General features: G+C 40.0%; 1 protein-coding gene across 3 annotated transcripts in view; it reads right to left on the bottom strand.

Moving 5' to 3' along the window:
- Nucleotides 1-20,490, bottom strand: part of BBS9 (Bardet-Biedl syndrome 9) — a 287,736-nt gene extending 267,246 nt beyond the window's left edge. For 2 of the 3 annotated variants that reach the window (XM_030943560.1, XM_030943558.1), the window contains exons 1-5: nucleotides 20,303-20,490; nucleotides 19,101-19,221; nucleotides 15,634-15,784; nucleotides 14,437-14,501; nucleotides 11,923-12,036 (exon numbers count right to left, since the gene is read on the bottom strand). In XM_030943560.1, the coding sequence (XP_030799420.1) occupies nucleotides 11,923-12,036; nucleotides 14,437-14,501; nucleotides 15,634-15,784; nucleotides 19,101-19,212 (442 nt within the window). In that variant the 5' untranslated portion in view covers nucleotides 19,213-19,221; nucleotides 20,303-20,490. Of the gene's footprint in view, nucleotides 1-11,922; nucleotides 12,037-14,436; nucleotides 14,502-15,633; nucleotides 15,785-19,100; nucleotides 19,222-20,302 lie in introns of those variants that run through there. The other variant, XM_030943559.1, reaches the window with a different exon arrangement.
- Between the last annotated feature and the right edge of the window lie 227 nt (nucleotides 20,491-20,717).

Raw genomic sequence — 20,717 nt, 5'->3', positions numbered from 1 at the left:
GCAATTTAAAAGGAAGGCAACAGTTAAATATCCTGCTCCTTAACAGAACTAGCCAATAAATCAAAGCCTGAATTTATACTGCGCCAGTGTTTAAACATAGTCATAAGAATCATTTAACCTTACAGCATAAAACTCAGCTGATAATTTTTTTTCTGACTAACACCTAATAAAATTTATTCTTGCAGAATTGTAGAAAAGTTAAACACAGTCTACCCTCCTCACAAAGTTTCCTGTTACAAGGTTGCATGGTTTATGCATATGTTGTATTTCATTATTAAAAAAATTCCTCCATATAGCACCCTCTTTGTTGTAACACTCACACATATTTTGCCTCTAGGCCAGTGCTATAATAAAAGTAAAATGAATTCAAGGCCATTTGCTGAGAAAAAGATAGGTTCAAGGTATTTTCACACTTCTCTGCTTGTAACATTTTCATGTCAAAGCTGTATTTTCTTTTTTCCTTCCCTTTGCTATTGTTTTATTATCTGCCTTTACTGGTAGAGTATCCATGAAACAACTTCAAATAAATCTGAACTACTCTGGAAGCTGAATTAAGGCGTTAAGATTTCAGATGAAAATGTACATTTCAAAGCCTGTGCTTATTAGGGGGATCCAATACTAAATCATTTGTCAACACATTTGAAGAGTTATAGAAAACTGTGGTTAATTCACTTATTATTTAACTATTAGATAATGCAAGTGTGTGGAATCACACAAAGCAGTCACAGTGCTTTTGCAGTTGAAAACCATCATCTGTAAGGAAATGCTATTCAAAAATAATTCAGCAGTTATTAAACTATGATTTCTGCCTGTCACTAAATAAAATCAGTATTCTATTCAAGAGCAACTCAATAGATTGTGTTCCCCACTGGTGAGCTATCAATATGCTGGTTTTTTACTTCTTAAGAAGATTTAAAAGTCTTTAAAATTGAAAAAAATATTTTTTTTAAAAAATGAAAAAGAAAACTGGAAGCATTCAGAGTGTTTATATACCCATCTTAATGTACCACTTACACCCTGAAGAACAACCACAGAACTCAATCCTCACCTGGGAAAGGGTATCCTCCTCCTAGAGCATGTGATCATTCACACACTTCCTAAGCACTTCAGAGAGCAGCTCAGGAAACATGCACTTCATTCACCAGGCCTCAAAGCAGAGAACTTTAGTATTCACTCCTTACACACTGATGTTTGTTCATATATGAGCTACTATCCTGCCCAGCATTCAGCCTAATGCACAACTGACCACAGGAAATTTATGTGATAATCTGTAAAGCTGCCTAAGTTTCAAGTAACAGTGGCTTTGTTTTTACTTTAAAGCCCTTCTCTACTCTTCACATTACTTCAGCAGAAATTTATTGCATATACTTTCCTCAAACATAAGTCACATCTGACTCAAGGCAAACAAGGCAAAGAATAAAATTGTGGCTTGATCTGCAAACTTTTTCAAAGAAGTAATAAGGGCACTTTTCTTCCCCTATAAAAAGCATAATACCATCATTTCTTATAAGCAGGCTCCACACCAGTAAATCTCTTTTTAAGAACAGTCAGGCACAAGAAGTACATTGACTGTTTCTCAAGATGTAGAAGGACTTAAACTAACAGTATAAAGTGGCTAAATCCTAAACCATCCAACAGAAAATGGTAAAGTAGGAGTAAGATTCATTTTCCAAACTACTGTCTTCTTTCTCAGATTCCTCTACAGACAGGAAAATATACCATGTCTAAATACCTTCAATATGGGCTTGACAAAGTAAAGGCACAGGTCAGAGTCTCTTCTGTATCTTGTAGGTACAAAATTAAGGTAACTTCAGCACTAATTATCTAAACATCATGTTAGGAAAAGATGATAAAAATTAATTATTAAGTAATATTAATTTATTTGCACTGAGTCAAAAATTAGTTTTGCTTAATGCCCATTCCCTGCAAATCTTTTACTGTGCCAATATGTAAATTCATGAGATTCTTAAGCAGCTAATAATTATCTCAACTAATCTCTGTGTGATTATGCATCTATAAGGAGTTTTAATATTTTTACAACAGCTTACTACTACTATTTCATACAACTTAATGTCAACAATGGTAAATTCATTAACCAAAATTCTGGACAGGTAGAACAGACCAAATTCATCATTATTTTAATTAAAATAACATTCTTTTTGTGTAACCATAAAACACAAAACATGGAATGATATAAAATTATGACCAAATTATATCAATCACAAAATGTAACAATACTAGCTCAAAATCCAAACACTACCTAGCTACCAAAAAAAACCAACCCCTTCTCACTGTTTTTCAATTAACATTGTTTTAACTTTATTAAGACTAAACAATATATGGAATATTGCTTAATAAGACCTGACTATTTCTAGATTAATACCAGATTTATGCCTTAGAAATTGAACTGGAGAGGCACTGTATGATAAAGAAGAATAAGAAAAGAAATTCTCAACTAAAACATTATATGCAGTTCACTTGCTTCACTCCATTCATATCTTTTAAAAATGGAAAAACATGCAACTTATTTATCAGAAGCTTTCAATCAGCAGTGACTTCCAATTGGCAAAAAAAATTCCATCACTTAGGGTTTACAAGCCAAGTACAACAATTATTTATGGGGACAAACTTCTAGAAGAGCATACTGTTACAAGGCAAGGGGTAAAGGTTTTAATAAAAAAGGGTTGATTTAGATTAGGCATAAGGAAGAACTTTTTTAACAAGGAGGGTGGTAAAATACTGGAACAGGTTGTGCACTAAAGTGGCGGATGCACCATCCCTGGAAATATTCAGAATCAGATTGCACAGGTCTCAGAGCAACCTGGTCTAGCTGATGATGCCACTTCTCATTGCAAGGACACACTAGGTCAGGTTGCTCAGGGGAAATCTAGCCATCAAACCTAGCCTTGAAAAATCCCAGGGATGGGACACCTCTCCTCTTTTACTATAAAAGCATTCCCATTTGTCCTATCACTATCTGCCCTTGTAAAAAGTCACACTCCCTCTTCTCTGTAAGTCCCTTTTAAATACTGTAATGCACAAGATCTCCCTAGAGCCTTTTCTCCAGGCTAAAAAATCCCAGCTGTCTTGCCTGTCTTTGGAGAAGAGATGTTCCATCCCTCTGATTGTTGTTGTAGACCTCCTCTCGACCTGCTCTAACAGGTCCATATCTTCTCTGTGATGAGGACTCCAGACTGCAAGCAGCACTACAGGTGGGCTCTCACAAGGGACACAATCACCTCCCTCACCCTGATGGTCACACAGCTTTTGATGCAGACCAAGATACACTTGGCCTTCCAGGCTGTGAGTGCAAACTGCTGCCTCACATCCAGCTTTTCATCCATTCAAACACCCAAGTTCTTCTCCATAGAGCTGTGAGTTCATCTCCCCATCAGTATTCATTCATCTGGGATTGCCCAGACACAGGTACAGCACCTTGCACTTGGACTTGAACTTTGTCACATTCCCATGGGCCCACTTCTCAAGCCTGTCCAGGTGCCTCTGGATGGCATCCCATCCTTCAGATACGTCAATCGCACCACACAGCTTGGTGCCATCTTCAAACTTGCTGAGGGTGCACTCAGTCCCACTGCCTAGATGATTGATGAAGACATTAAAGAGCACTGGTCCCAAGACAGAGACACCACTTGTCACCAGCCTCCACCTGGACATAGAGCCATTGACCACAACTCTCCTGCTGCATCCATCCAGCCAGTTCCTTATCCAACAAATAGTATATCCAGCAAATCCACATCTCTCCAGTTTGGAGCTAAGGATGCCAAGTGGGCTCACGTCAAACATCTTAGAGAAGCCTAGGTAGATGATATCCATTCACTGCCCTTTGTCAACTATTGCAGCAACTCCATCACAGAAAGCCACCAGACTGGTGAGATATGATTTGCCCTTCGTGAAGCCATACCTTAACACTGCTTCCAGGATGATCTGCTCCATAATTTTCCCAGGCACAGAGGAGAGGCTCACTAGTCTGTAGTTCCCCAGACAGTCCTTTCTACTCATATTATAAATAGGAGAGGTGTTTCCCTTTTTCGAGTTACCAAGGCTTTGCCTGACTGCTATGATTTTTCAAATACAATGGAGAGTGGCTTTGCAACAACCTCAGGCAGTTCCCTCAGGACCCTGGGATGCATGTCATCAGGCCCCACAGACTTGTGGCTATTCAGTTTCATCAAGTAGTCCCAAACCTGCAGGAAAAATTTGGCTCTCCCAACTCCCACTAGATGTTCAGGGACTTGAGAGATGTGCAAAAACTGACTGCCAGTGAAGACTGAGGCAAAAAACTCAGTGAGTACCTCAGTCTTCTCCACATCTGTTGTTACTGGTTCTCCTTTGTCATTTATTGTTCTCCTTGGCCTTTCTTTTCTGACACTGTATACTTACAGAATAGCTTTTTGTTATTTTTCACATTCTTCACCAAGTCCTGTTCCATCAGTGCTTTGACACTCTTGATCCCTTCCCTACTCATCTGAACGATATCCCTGTACGCTCCCCAGGTCACCTGTCTTCTGTTTCCACTGGCTGCATATTTCTTTCTTACTTATTACTTTGAGGACTATATCCTTGCTCATCCATGCTAGTGTCTGCCCTACCTTGCTTGATTTCTCACACATTGGGATGGAGAGCTTTGTGCTCTAAGTGACAGGTCTAGTCAGCTACTTTGTCCCTAGGGACAGTTTTTCAGGGCATCTCATTCACCAACTCCTCAGATGTCTGGAAGTTCACTCTTCCAAAGCTCAGGGTCCTGACTTTGCTTCTTGCCAAGACCGTGCTCCTTGAAATCACAAACTCAGCCAGGCTGGGGTTGCAACAGCCCAGGCTGCCTCCAAACTTAACCTCTCTAATGAGCTCATCATCTTAAACTATGAGCTTGAGCCAAATACCAGGTCATTGGTATTTGACTCATATAGACTCAGAACATACTACAGATGTGAAAACAGAAAATACTTTCCAAGATAATTTAAACTATCAGCAAACATCACTTCATATAATGACAGTTGAATTCTTAGCAGAGCAGTCTCTGATGGCATAATTGCATGATGCCATAATAGTACAACCTGACCTTATAAAACTTAAGTGATGAATGGGTTTATATAAAGTAAAATTTTTGTAAAGCTGAGTACTCACCATAAGTAAGGGTGAAACATAAATCTTAAAGATATATGCTTTTTCACCTTCATTTTCTTAATAATAAAAAAAAAGAGCTTAAGGTAGAGTACCCTCAAGGTCTTTAAATTTTATATATGAAGTAAACCATGAAGTATACAATCTGTTCACTACTTAAGGGCTGTGACATTTTGTGGCTAGGTTAAGAGTTCACTTGGTTGAAAACCAGGGTTCAGCACTACTAACTCATGGTCTTATCATGAATCATCCCTTCTAAAATGACCCATATGCTAGAATTGGAGCACTGGATGACAAACTCAACTTATAGCTCTAAGACCATAAGGAAGAATTCAGAAATATGAAAAGGAGACATGCATTCTAAGCAACAAAGGCAGTGTCTTAAAGTTAAGTTCAACTTTTCAAAGTCTAGGCTAACAATATTAGGTTTTTTAAATATAAAATCAATAGCTGATCTTTATATGTCTCTTCTTGATAATTTCTTGTTTTCATTTTAGCACCAGTGTTCAGAAACAACAAGGAACAAACATATAGCCAAAGCAGCAAAGAAATGTAAAGACCTGCATTATAATCCTTTGCCACAGATTTTAAAGTTCCAAGTCACAACCAATTCTGCCTACACTATGGTTCACTTCTCTATTTTCATCTTTGTAGGTGTTTTCCATTTACTATTTTTAAACATTTCCATTAGCTTTGTTGAGAATTCTAGCTAAACTTATAAGGGATTTCATAGTTATTTCTCACACCCTGAGCCAGTAACAGTTCTGCTGAAAGTAAGAATCAATTTCATCTCACCTTTTTGCTAACATTCTACAACCACCAGAATACATTTTGTTTCAATCAATAAGACTCTTAGCTCTAGAGGTTTTCAGAAAGTGTTTTTGTGCTTTCTATACCCCACTAAGTGTTGCAGTAAATACACCTGTAGAATCAGCTTGAGAATAAATGCAGCTTTTGAAATGCTGACTGGTTAAGTGTTGTAAGAGGACCATCTAGTGGTGACAACCACAATTCACACTCTGCTATTTTTAAGAAAAATGTACAGTTAATTGATGCAAGCCACTAGTCAACTTCTCAGTCTTTGGGTTTTTTATTCACAGCTTTAATAGTTTATTTAATTTAGATTTCAACTTTCTATGATAAGAATAAATGAGTTTGTTGTTTCTTCATCAGTTCCTGTTATGAGAACGTCTCAATTCTTCCACATGCGAAAATTGCACATAGATCTAATCATTAATCTGAAGACACCAGCAAGAAAGGAATTTAGAAATAAGGCTACAAAATAGGGTTCTTTACTTCACAATACTCTCCACAGAGGAATCACTAATAGCTTTTTTCTTAATACGAGAGTAAAAAAAATGAACAGTTGAGAAGTGACAGTCGTACATTTTATACTTTACATCTCCATCAGATTTCAGCCAAAGAGATGTGCTGTCAAATAGACCAAAGCTTTGCCTAAGCTTGCCATAAACTAGCAGGGACAGAACAACAAAAACTTACACTGAAGAAAGCTGAATGAGAATGCAATATGCATCTAGCAGTGTTTGTTTCTGTATTTCAATCATGTGAAACAACTCCGGAGACATTAAAATCATTGAATCATAGAATAGTTTGGGTTGGAAGGGTTCTTTAAAGGTCATCTAGTCCAAACCTCCCTCACAATGAGGAGAGACATCATCTAGATCAGGTTGCTCAGAACCCATCCAATCTGACCTTAAGTGTTTTACCACCTTCATTGTAAAAGATCTTCCTCCTTATATCTAATCTAAATTGTCCCTTATGTAGGATGAAGCCTTTGTCCTCAGCTTTCCTTTAGCCTCCCTTTAAGTATCTAAAGACCACATTAAGGTCTCCCGGAATGCCTCTTCTCCAGGCCAAACAACTCCAACTGTCTCAGCCTGCCTTTGTAGGAGACAGCTCTCTGACCATCTTCATGGCCCTCCTCTGGACCTGCCCCAGCAGTTCCATGTCTTTCCCGTGATGAGGACTCCAGAACTGCAAGCAGCACTACAGGTGGGCTCTCACAAGGGAGACAATCACCTCCTTCACCCTGATGGTCACACAGCTTTTGATGCAGACCAGGATACACTTGGCCTTCCAGGTTATGACTGCAAACTGTTGACTCACATCCAGCTTTTCATCCATTCAAACACCCAAGTTCTTCTCATAGGTCTGTTATCAATGAATTCATCTCCCCATCAGTATTCATTCATCTGGGATTGCCCAGACACAGGTACAGCACCTTGCACTTGGACTTGTTGAACTTAGTCAGGTTCCCATGGGCCCACTTCTCAAGCCTGTCCAGGTGCCTCTGGATGGCATCCCATCCTTCAGATGTGTCAATCGCACCACACAGCTTGGTGTCATCTGCAAACTCGCTGAGGGTGCACTCAGTCCCACTGCCTAGATGATTGATGAAGACATTAAAGAGCACTGGTCCTACTACAGATGCCTAAGGAGCACCACTTGTCATTCTATAGGATGGTGAAGGGTCTGGAGAGGAAGCCTTATAAGGAGCAACTGAGGTCATTTGATCTGTTCAGCCTAGAGGAGGAGGAGCCAAGAGGAAACTGAGAGGAGATATCATTGCGGTCTTCAACATCCTCCTGAGGGGAGGTAGAGGAGCAGGTATTGATCTTTCTCTCTTGTGACGAGTGACAGGACTTGAGGAAATGACAAAAAGGTAAGTCAGGTGAGGTTTAGGTTGGATATCAGGAAAGTTTTTCACACAGACAGTGGTTGAGCAGGCTCCCCAGCGAAATGGTCACACCACCAAGTCTGTCAGAGTTCAAGAAGCACATGGTGTGATTCTTGGGGTGTCCTGCACAGGGTCATGAGTTGGACTGGATGATCCTGATGGGTCCCTTCAAACCCAGGATTTTCTGTGATTCTATGATACTCTAGATGCAACCACACAACTAATTCATCATCTAGTGAACAGCCCACCAATCAAAACCATTTCTCCCCAGTTTAAAGAGATGGATGTTGTGGGAGAGTGCGTCAGTGACTTTACAGAAATCCAGATAGAGGGCGTTCATAATCCTTACCTTATCCACTGATGTAGTCACTCCATGGCTCTCTACCACTAGGCCACTAGCTGATCTGCCAGGACTTGCCCTTAGTGAAGCCATGCTGACTGTCTAGAGTCACATCCCTGTTCTCCATGTGCCTTAGCACAGCTTCTAGGAAGTTCTGTTCCATGACATTTCCAGGCTAAGAGGTGAGGCTGACAGGTCACTACTTCTGGGGGGGGCGGGGGGTCCTTTCCAGCTCTTTTAAAATGCATTCAGTGTCTCCCTTTTTCCAGTAACCCTGGACTTCACCTGCTGCCATGACTTTGCAAGAACCATGGATTGTAGATTGTCTACATCAGACAATTCCACAGGACTCTGGGATGCCTCTCAGTCAAGTCCCATAGACTTAGGTTCCTCAGGTAGTCACAAAACCAATCTTTCCACATAGTGGGAGAGACTTTGTTCCTCCACTACTCCCCAGAAGACATTACAAGTGAAGACTAAGGCACAAAAGTTGATGAGTTCCTCAGCCTTCCACTCATCCACCCTTACCAGTTTGCCAGTGCTGCTTCCTTTGACCTTCCTTTGGCTAATGTACCTGAAGAAACCTTTCTTGCTGCTCTTTGCACCCCTCACCAAGTTCATCTCTAGCTGTACTCGGCTTTTCTGACCCCATACCTACTCAACCAGACAGCATCCCTATATTCTTCCCAGGTCACCTCTTCCTGTCTCCACTGGCTATGCATCTCCTTCTTGCCCTTTACTTTGACCAGCAGGTCTCAACTCAGACATGTCTATCTCTTGCCAATTTTTCACACCTGGGGATCCTGAGCTCTTGCACTCTATGGAAGTCATCCTTGAAGGCTGCCATCTTCTGAGTCCTTGCCCCTGAGGGCAGTTTCACAAGGGGTCCAACTAACTCCTTGAAGAGTGGGAAGTTAGCTTGTCTGAAGTTCATTGTCCTGACTTTACTTTTCACCTGTCCCATACCCTTCAGGACTGCAAACTCAATCTTTTTTTTCTTTTGTCAGTGTTAAATCCTATGGCTGAGTAGAATTCACTGCTTTACCACTGAAGGTATAGGATTAAGAGCTCCATAAAAAGAACAAAAAGCATAACCTTCAGGAAGAGAAATCTGAGTAAGACTGAGCAACTTCATAGATCAAGTTTTCTGTGTAAACTCCTACAGCATTCTTTGCTTACTCAGATGAAAAATCATGTTCCTGGGGCACTGACATTCACCCTCCTCCCTAGCACTCCCACGGCATGCTTTCCCTGTATCCCTGTACGCATGCTTTCCTCCTTCTGTTCAACTGCCATTCTCCTGCATCTGCTTCAATAGTTCTGTGAACGTGATCTGTGAAGGGCCTCTTTCACCCTCACATTGTTTCAAATATGCTTGAGTACAGCAGTAAGACACATATTAGGCACAAAGTAACAGATGGCAAGAAATGCAAAACCTATCCCTGTATTTTCTTATTCTACTTCCAGACTGTGGTGCAGAAGACAGACTGTTAGCAAAGCAAGCTCATTGCTGCAGGCTTACAGCACCACCATGAACTAACCTCTACTGAAGGCAAGAGACACTGTTAGTAGATGCCTGAAAAGAATTCCAGAGAAGCCTGTGGAAGGTTGATGGTAAAAAAAAAATATGTTTATTTATTTACAGACTCTCAGTGGCACACCAGACTATCTACCAAACACAGATACACACTGATAGCATGGCAGGCGAGACCAGGACAGGCATTTGTTTACTAAAATTAACAGCACTTGCTTTCCTTTCTGGTTCACTCTGGCTGGTTTTGTGAGATGGAAATAAAGCCACAATACTGTTCTTCATAAGCCTCAAGGACAGAACAAGATATTAAAGATGATGCTAAAAAAAAAACTGAAATAAATTCACTGCAAAAGGCTTGGGGCAAGATTAAAAGCATTTCCTTGATAAAAAATCTAATCAAATAGTCCAGGAAAGCCACATTGAAAAAACATTCAGTCCAGGATATCTACCAAAAAAAAAAAATATATTCCTTCATTTCCCAAAAAGAACTTTCCTCAGTGTCCATTTTGACAATTTCTCTGATGCTTCAACACATGCCTTACTAGCCTCCTATCAGGTAACTGAACATTCACTATAATTTTCCTTGATTTTGGTCTTAAACAGAAAGCATCTTGATCTTACAACATGAATATGTATTATTCATTACATAAAATAAACCCCTGCCTTCTTTGTTTATTTAGACTTGAGATCATTCTTTGTCCAACAACACTAAACACACATGTGAACTGGAACATGGAGAAGAAAAAAGGAAAAGTTAATTAGCACAACATGCTAACACAGAAAACTCAGAAAAGTTTACAGAACTTACCAGAGTTCCTTCTGCTGTTCTTGCTGCTTTGTCAGGATTGGCCCTCATTTTGACCATCCTAGGTCAAGTGTTTGGCTTGCTGAGTAGGTTCTAGGGTAAACATTACCTCCTGTCTCCCTAGCTTGCAAAGACACCTTCTTCATCAGATTATTTGCTTCACCACAGCTCATGAGACAGGTCTGGCATCAAGATTGAGCTGGTGGTCAGACCTCTACTTAGACCTCCATGGTAAACAAACATGCATGTAAAAAATCCAGAGAATTTCTTCTGCAGAACTGCATGTTGGTACATGCTTACTTGTTTTATTCTTTCTGAACTGTCCCAGACACTCACAACACTTAGTTTATTATCCCTATACATTTGTTACTGCAACTCCATTGTAGAATGTCAGAGAACATCATTCCCTCTTCTCAGATTTAGGAACGTCTGTACTGTCTTTCTGCTTTTAACAGGAATACACCCATACCACTCACTTCTCAAGACACTCATAGTCCTTACACCTTCTTACCCACATGAGCCTACCATTTTCCCCAAGGTAGCTGTAAGAACATAGTAGGTAAAAATTTCTTCAATCAGTAAAGATTTTGGTCAGCCCAGGGACAAGCCTGAGTTTAGGGTAAGGCATTGTAGCATCATTATTGGAAGGTTCTTACAGACACAGAACTGAGAGACTGTCTACATACATTTGCCATATTGATGCAGGAGACTTTCTGGCTCAGAAAGTGACTTATCACTCTGCCAACAGGTTAGTGACACTACTTTTGTTGATGACTGCCACCCCCCAAATATTTTTGAGCAATCTTTACTTCTGAAGAAAAGGAGATGTTATGCAAAGCCAATTTAAATGTTTCCAAATCAGAACACAAAAACAAGTTCAAAAGTTCAAAAATGCTGATATCTATTAAACTCATTCAAATCTACAAATAAACCATAAATATTATTGTCCACTGTTCTGTTTTCCCAATCTAAGTTTAAGTAGTTTTTTAGAAGTCTGCATTACATATCTTTCAAGACACTTGATACCTTAGGTTCAGCAAAAGAAGATGTGAACTTTTTAACTTGCTCAGGATAAGTAAGGTCAGAAAAGCAAAACAGAATCCAAGCACAGAAGAAAACAATTGTTTTTAGACATTGAAGTATTTTACAAGGGAAGAGCCAGGAATTTTGACACATTTTTTAAAATCAATATTATCCTTGTAAACTCATATCCAGTTCAAAATGTGAGAAAACAACTATTCTGCATTTCATATTCTTCACTCATTTCAACTTGAGTTATTTTCAAGGTGCATCAGATAAAAAATATCATGATGAATAGAAAGATGTTTTTCTCTAGACAACAGCATAATGCTGCCTTTCAAAATTCAGTTAAACAACTAATTATAAAGAATATACAAGAAGCTTACCTTTTACACCACCAAATGGGCCATAAGTCATATTACAAGCAGTTCTCTGAAGATTGTGCTCGTACATCAGTTTAATCTGATACTGGTTCCCATGCTCCACATTCCCCTGAGTTCCTACAAAAAAACAAAGGGTAAATATTTATTAATTTGATACAAGCACTGTGGAAGAAGTAAAGGAGTATCAGTGGAAACAATCTGAAGAAAATGTAACTTAATTTCTAGTGACTTTTGAGATATGTAGGCTCCCACTGCTGCTTCCTGAAAAAAAATCACCAAGCCATAAAATTCCAAAAGTCAGAACCAGAAATAAAGTCTCATTATACTATACATGGTATAAAGACCTCACAAAAGGCTGAGATTTTATTACTTAAATGTATTTTTCATGTTGGGCACACGTCTAAGATCAGAAGAAAAGCTTTGATTCCCCCTGCTCAAAGGGGCATTCTTACGATTCTCTAGCTATTTGGTAAATACATTGTATCCAACAACCAGCTTCAGTTGCAATAGTCTTTGTCTCAAACTAAGCTGTAGCTGGTCTTTAGCTCCAATCTGACAAAGCTGACTTTAGGGCACACTCATCACTTGCCTTTGCTTTGCCTGCAATTGAATGGAGTGATCAGTAAAGCAAAGATAAAAGACAAACATATGGTAACAAAAATAATTTTGTGACAAATGGAAAAAGTCTGCGTGAATTTTATCTTCCTGACTCCTTCAAGGAGCTAACAGAAAATAAGTCTTTCTAAAGAAACTGAAGTTCCTCTTTCAAGAATGAAGTTTTCCCTGAACCCCATGAAGAAAGTAAAGTTCATTACATAAAGTAATACTTAAGGACTAATATAAGCAAACAAAAAAAAGTAAAAAAAAATCCTTTGAGAACAGTCACATCAGTTGGGAAAAAAGTGTTTTGCACTAAATCCTACCACAGTTTTAATTATACAAATATTATTCCAACAACAACTTAAACAACATTCTATGAAAGATTTGTAGTTTATGCTAACCTTTTAGGCAATTTCTCCAAACAAATCAAACACAGTTTTAAACAATCACCCCTAAAGCAGGCCTACGTTAGGGAGAAGACTGGAATAGACATGAGGGGAAAAGCCCTGCTGGGTAGTAACCAGATAACCATCAACACTTCAGTATAAACAAGTTAGAAAGTAATCAGCCTATTGACTGCAATACAATATCAAGGCAACATTTTAGTCAGCCCTGAAGGATGCTTTCATTTGTCAAAAGAAGCAGCATAGTGATTTTTATTATGAATAACAGATATGGTAGCATGTATGGTAGCAAGAGAAGATTCCACTTTATGAAAGTGTCATTTGCCTTAAAAGCATAAAGAGGTAATGATAGTTATTTCTCAAAGGAGCTTGTTTGAGAGTACCCATTCAGATGACAGAAATTACTTTTAAAGCATGAATGCTTTCAGGTTAGTATGAAAAGTCTGTTAAAAGATAGCAGAATTTTACCTTTATTATTACTTAACTGCTTAAGCCATGTAGACCAAACAGCAAATTATAACTACTAAAGACTTCTAGACTTAGTGTTGTATGCTCTTAAGGTAAATTTTAAAATAAATTGTTTTAATAAAAATTGTACTCGTAGGCTACAATCCTAAGGCATAAACACTATTGCAGCAAAGAGAAAGCACAAAAACTGCAGCACATCTCCAAGAATCCCTCCTCAGCAAAGACCAATTTCACAGGTGTCTCCAGATAGGCAAAGAGAGTACATTTTTGTAACCTGACTACAAGGCTGTAAATAGGAAACAAGCTGCTCCTACAAGAAAGTCATGTTCTTGTAATGAAAGGAATCACAGAGTGTGTCCCTGCATGGAGAAAATTAACAATGCCATGCTGTCTATTGAATTTTGAAGATGGTGTACCATTAATAATCTCTTAAATCTGTGCTTTCCTCAGAGCATATAGAAGAAAAAAAATCAAAGCACAGAATATGTATTTCATTTCTAGGCTCTTCACATACAGAGAGAACACATCATATAGAATTTTCAGCCAAAGACAGTAGAAGAAAGAGGATTTAAGAGAAAACATTGTGGTTTCACCTTCTTACCAGTATTAACCTTGTCTTCTCATGGGCTGCTTTACCAATGTTCTGGCTTTCTAAATATTATCTGGACTTCTGAGTTCAGAAAGAACCATAATTGTTTCTTTTTAAAGAGCTAAGTAAGTTGGTATTATACAATCATTTGTTCATGAGCATGTTGAACAATAACACCAATTCATAAAACTATAATGAGAACTAGTTGCTCACAATCACTGCTAACCACAGACCATCACACACATCACAGCATCTCAGGCATGGAGCAGATCAGCAAACCTCTGCTAAACCTAATTACTAATGTCTCCTCTTCATACGTGGGCTTGAGCGAAAGAACATGACTGCAGATCTTCAGTGGTGATGAGCAAATATTGTATATACCAAGTTTAAGATTAACCTAATCCAAAATTTAGAATACATTGAAAATCAGTGGAAAGTTTGGATCTGTAAACTAACCTGAAACAGCATACACACAGAGTTTTCGGCAGTGCAACACAGCCAGATGAAGTCCTTCAGTACCACTGTAAAGAAGAGTATAAAAACACTATTTTCAGATAAATTCAAATAGAATTCATACAGGATAAAATTCAAGAATCATATTGAAATTGCTCTCATGTGTAGGCCCAATGCAAAAGTTTGGGTGTTAGATGCTAGCATAAAAACTCAAAAGTACTGATCTTCCATTCATGCTGAAGTGCTTGGAGTTAATTTCAAAATGAAAATGGATCCTTTAAGAACATATTTTGAGATTCAAATATGAAGAGCAACCCAACTATGTTCCCAATTTAGTTTGAAACTCATTTGAAAGAAGGTGCTGTTAATCCTTCATGGAGGGACAATATGTGGATCACCCCCCCAAACAAATATTATTCAGGAATATCAGACACTACTTTTTTTAAAATCCACTTTTGTACAAGCTGCATGGAACCTTCAAACCTTCACATTCCTCTTCCGCCAAACACAAATAGTATTTCTAGCAAAGTACTTGAAATGCTTTAGCTCATTTCACAGAGTAAGACATTGTCATTCCTGCAAAGGGTCACTACATGAGTACTTGACTCTTTGATCTCAGAGCACAAATCTTCTCCATGGTTAGGTTTTACTTTCATTTTTTAAATGAAGTTCTTGCTACAGTATTAGAAGTTCATTTCAAAATTATAATGAGACCTTCATGAACTAATTTCTAAAATAAAGTTTTCTTAAGTTAAGCCAATTAACTATAAGGTGTTTTCCTTAGAGTCACAGTATCCCTCCTCTATCTGGCCACTTGTTCCTGCTAAATTCATTGAAATTAAGGATTTTCTATCCTCTATCAAACAGGAAACAATTGACCAGTATTACATCCTAGACCATAACAAGTTAGTCAAGTATTCGTAACACCTTAAAAGATAACTTTAAATGTAAAGTTTTTCCTGTTCTACATACTTCTAAAAAATTGTATAACTGGAGATTATCCTCTATATACCTATATATCTTAAGTAAAAATTCTCTCATATGAAGATTATTGAAGAAGCAGATCAAATACATATTATAGGAGTCATAGATGTGATTAACAGTTTCCATCTAGAAACTGAAAACTCACCCTCCAAAACAAAGGAAGAAAATCACATCTAATATTTAAATAAACAGCACCAAAGCCTGACATTTACTTACGAAACAAACTTTCCCACTTCCACCTGCAATATTGGTTCTCGCAGCTGCACTTCCAAGAGCAAGTCTTCAGGCTGTACTTCATCTCCAGGTTTCACAGGATGTGGATTAAATATTCTGAGATATCCATTATAACTGCCCACAATAATTTTATCTAAAAAACAAACAGACAAACAAAACCAACACATAGCATACTACACAATACAACAGCATGCACATGTGGAATTCAATTTGCTGCAGAGTGCTTCAAATAATACCCTAAATAAAAATACAGAATACTGACATGATTCAATTACTGTTCATTATGCTCCGTCTTCTAGTTTAACTTTAGCAATTACATTTGCAATTTGCACATTCAATATGTGAATATCTGTCAGCACCAGTGATGGCAGCAATAAAGTGTTTATGGGTAAGAATCAGGGAAAAGGCCAATGAGGCAGATGTCATGATTGGAGTCTGTTACAGACCACCCAACAAGGACAAAGAAACAACAAAATATTCTACAAACAGCTTGAAGAAGTCTCACAATCACCAGCCCTCACTCTCATGGAGGACTTCAAGTTAAGAGATGTCTGCTGAGAATATAACACAGCAGAGAGGAATTGTCTAGGAGATTTCTGGAGTGTATGAAAGATAATTGCCTTACACAACTGGTGAAGGAGCCAGCTAGGGAAGGTGCCCCACTGGATTTGCTGTTTGTGAACAGAGAAGGATTTATAGGTGATATGACAATTGGAGGCTGTAGTGAGCACAGAGATGACAAAATTTTATTTTCAATTCTTAGAGAAGGAAGGAGGGGGAACAGCAAACCTGCTGTCATGGACTTCCGGAGGGCAGATTTTCACCCATTTAGGAGACTGGTTGACAGAGTCCCTTGGAAGTCAGTCCTGAAGGGCAAAGGGGCTGCCCAGGAAGGCTGAACATTTCTAACAAAGGAAGTCTTAAAAGGTACAGGACCAGGCCATCCCCATGTGCCAAAAGACAAGTTTGCAGGGAAGAACATCATCCTGGCTGCACAAGCTTTGGCTGGACCTCAGGAAAAAGAGGAAATATGACCTTTGGAAGAAGGGGCAGCTGAATCAGGGGGGCTGAATTAGCTGAATCATAAGGTTATGCAGGAAGAAAATTACAAGGGCCAAAATCCAACTCAGACTTAATCTAGCTACTGCCATAAAAGACTAAAAATGTTTCTATGAATATATCAGCAACAAAAGGATGACCAAGGAGAATCTATTTTTATTGGATATAGGAGAAAATATAGTGACAAAGGATGAGGAAAAGGCTGAGGTACTTAGTACTGCCTTTGCCTAAGTCTTCAATAGAGCAACAGTACCCAGCCCCTGAGCTGGAAGACAGGGACAGGGAGCAGAATGAGGCCTCCATAATGCAAGGGGATATGGTCAGCATTCTGCTACATCACTTAGACACAAACACAAGTCTATAGGGCCAGATGGGATCCACCCAGGAACACAGTGTGGAAGTGCTCACCAAGCCATTCTCCATCATTTATCATCAGTCCTGGCTGACCAGGGAGCTCTCAGTTGACTGGAAGTTAGCAAATGTCATGCCCATCTACACAAAGGGTCAGAAGGGGGATCCAGGAAACTACAGGCCAGTCAGCCTGACCTCAGTACCAAGGAAAGTCATGGAGCATATCATCTTTAATGCCATCATGTAGCTTGTATGGGACAACCAGGAGATCAAACCTAGCCAGTTTATGAAGTGCAGGTTCACTTTGATCAACCTGATCTCCTTCTGTGACAAGGTGGCCATCTTAATGGAAAAGAGACAGATTGTGGATATTGTTTACCTCAACTTTAGTAAACTTTTGACAGCACTTCCCACAGCATTCTCCTGGAAAAACTGGATAGTCACAGCTTAGACAGGTATATTGCTTACTGGGTAGAAAAATGGCTGGGTGGCTGAGCCCAGAGAGTGGTGGTGAATTGAGTTACATCCAGCTGGTGACCAGTCACAAGTGACATTCCCCAGGGCTCAGTACTGGGCCAGTCCTGTTTATTATCTTTATCAACAACCTGGAAGAGGGAATCAAGTGCACCCTCAGGAGGCTGCTGATGACACCAGGTTGGGTGGGAGGGTTATCTGCTGGAGGGTAGGATGGCTCTATGGCAGAATCTGGACAGGCTGGAACAATGGGTTGAGGCCAATCATATGAGGTCCAACAAGGCCAGGTGTCGGGTCATTCCCTTCAGTCACAACAACCTCACACAACACAACAGGCGTGGGGAAAAGTGGCTGGAAAGCTATCCTACAGAGAAGTACCCAGGGTGATGGTTGACAGCAGCTGGAACATGAACCAGCATGTGCCCAGGCAGCCAAGAAGCCCAGTGGCATGCTGGCTTCTATCAGACAGTGTGTAGCCAGAGAAGTATTGCCCCCCTGTATTCAGCACTGTTGAGGTTGCCCCTCAAATACTGTATTCAGTTTGGGGCCCCTCACTACAGGAAAGCCATGGAAGCGGTGGAGCATGGCCAGAGAAGGGCAACAAAGCCAGCGAAGGGCTTAGAGGTGAATCAGGGGCTGTAAAACTTAGATGGAATATCAGGAAAAATTTTACCAAAAGGCTTGTGAAGCACTGGAAGAGACTGCCAAGGGAAGTGGCTGAATCACCACCCCTGCTGGTATTTAAAAGATGTGTAAACATGGTGCTCAAGGACATGGCTTAGTAACAAACAAAGATGTTTGTTGGACTCAATGATCTTAAAGGTCTTTTCTGACCCAAATGACTCTTAAGAATTTCTACTGAAAAAGCTTGTACACCAAATCAATAATGGCTCAACTTTATTCAAAACATCCTGAAAAGGGAGAACCTTACATTAAAATAGTTTTAGAAGAGTATGGCAGCAAGGAAGTCAAACTCAAGTACCTCTACCCGGCAAAAACAAAGTTCCAAGGTGAGCATGATATCATAGAGACAGCAGGAATTTATTAATTTTTAAAAACACACACAAAAACTCTCCCTGACAGAAAGATTATTTCACATTATTAATGACTACACAGAAACACGAGGTTTACTCAAGCAGAGTCACTTACTTCAATTGTCACTTATTTTCCAGATCAAAAGGGTTGTTTATTGGTTTTTCTAAATTCTTAACTTTTTAGCTCTCACCTTCCTTTTTTCTCCCTTTAGGTTTTTAGAAGTCACAATGTGTTTGCTCCCATGACTAAATGAAAATTCTTCATTTTAAAAATATCTACCATTGAGGGAATAAGACATGAGAGAAGTTACTAGTGAACACAAGCAAGAATTAACGTATTTAGCAGCATACAAACATAAAAAGACAGAGAGCACTGAATTTGTCTTCTTAAGCGTACAAGGACGCATTAAAGACAGCAGACCTAAAACTAACTAGCCAACTAGCCTGGCTAACAAGCTTTCAGCATGCATTGGTCAAAACAAACCTACAGCTGTGTGGCTTAAAAGCCAGCAATTTTAAGTCTGAATTTACCTTGTCCACTGCCACTATTATCAACATCAGCAACACACAGACAGCCTTGGTCAAATTCTTCCTTTTCTCCAAGAATGGTGGACCACCAGTCTCTAGCTTTAAACAAGGACATTCTTCCTTACTGAAAAGGAAACAAACCATTGTTAAAGTTTATACTAATACATGCAATTGTTAATAGAAAAAACTTTTTCTTTGTAAGCAACAGGTTTCCTTAAGTATATTACACCTCTCAATTTCACATTGCACTAGTGTGAGCTAAATAAACGTTCCTTTCAGGTGTCTGGAGTTTCTGGTTATACAGTCCTGACAACAACCTCAGGAATCTTATAGTCATTAGTTAAATTAGATGTGATAGACACTGCTAGTTATATAAAGAAAATGCAACACAATAACAGACTTTTAAAAACTGTTAAATGCTAAATGCCTTCTGTTACAAGCAATAAGTGATAAAAAGTTTTTAAAGTCACAGAACTGAGTTGTCTTCTTTCAACAAGGAGTACCGACAAAAAAAAGAAAAAGAAAAGAAAAAGATTCTGATGCAAGTCTTCTGCAAGAGAAATTATTTTTAGACAAGTAAATGGAGACATAAACAGACGACATCAAAACTTCCACTGCATAATCGCCTTGAAGATGCTCCAGTGACACGACTAAAGAACTCGGTCATATAGGGCACAAATCAGCTTTTCTGCTCCCTACCTGATGTTATTTTAAGAAGGGGGGAGGGAAGGAGCGAGGAGACTAATCCCTTAGCGGGCAGCTTGACAATAACATTATCCTAGCTCAAAACTCACGGCTCCGTGCCTATGGACCCGGACACAGTCGATCCCACAGCCCGCACAGGAGGCGAGGGGCTGCCGTGCACCGGCAGCTCCAGCGGGAAGAAGGGCAAAATACGGGATTCGGAACAAACTCAGACTGCAAGCCCGCGCCTTTCCTCTTTCAAGGAAAGCAAGTCTGACAAACAAAACCACGTATTTTCCACCTTTTTCACCGTCGCTATGCCCGCTAGGCAACCTGCTGCCGCCGAGCGCGGGCTGGCACGGCACAGCTCTCCACATACACCCCCTCACTCCCTGCTGCCCTCCCTCACGGAGTTCCTGAGCAGCACACACAGCGCCCACACCAAGCCTGGGACACAGACATACACGGATACACATCCCCGTGCAGCTAGAGAAGGGAGACGGAGCCCGGCGGGGGCTTACTTGGGCGGCAGGAGACAGCTCCCTGGCACGGCGCAGTCCGAGCCGCCCCGGGGCGGCAGCCCCGCTTCCTCACAGGAGCTCCTCGCTCAGTCGCGGCCCGAGGCGAGGCACAGAGTGGCAGGGCTACAGGCTCATTCCCACCGCCGCCGCCATCTCCAACATCCTCCGCTCCCCGCCGCCGGCACCAACCGCTCACCGCCCCACGCCCCGCCCAGAGGAGAGCATGGGAAATGTAGTTTGGGAAGCGGCGCCATAGGCCGTTGGGCTCTCTCACTTCGTCTTGTATTTGGGGGAAAGAGCAAAGAAGAGAAACATTTGTTTTGTATTTTCTGAGAGGAGAAAAATTAAAAAACAACCCTAAGCATTCGGTGGCTTTTTCTTTTTCTTCTTCAAGCCCTTCACAGGAGCCTCTTGC

This window comes from Camarhynchus parvulus, chromosome 2 (genome assembly GCF_901933205.1).
Source record: "Camarhynchus parvulus chromosome 2, STF_HiC, whole genome shotgun sequence".
Taxonomy (NCBI): domain Eukaryota; kingdom Metazoa; phylum Chordata; class Aves; order Passeriformes; family Thraupidae; genus Camarhynchus; species Camarhynchus parvulus.
Note: the sequence above shows the minus strand (reverse complement) of the source record. Positions and strands in the feature narration are given on the sequence as shown.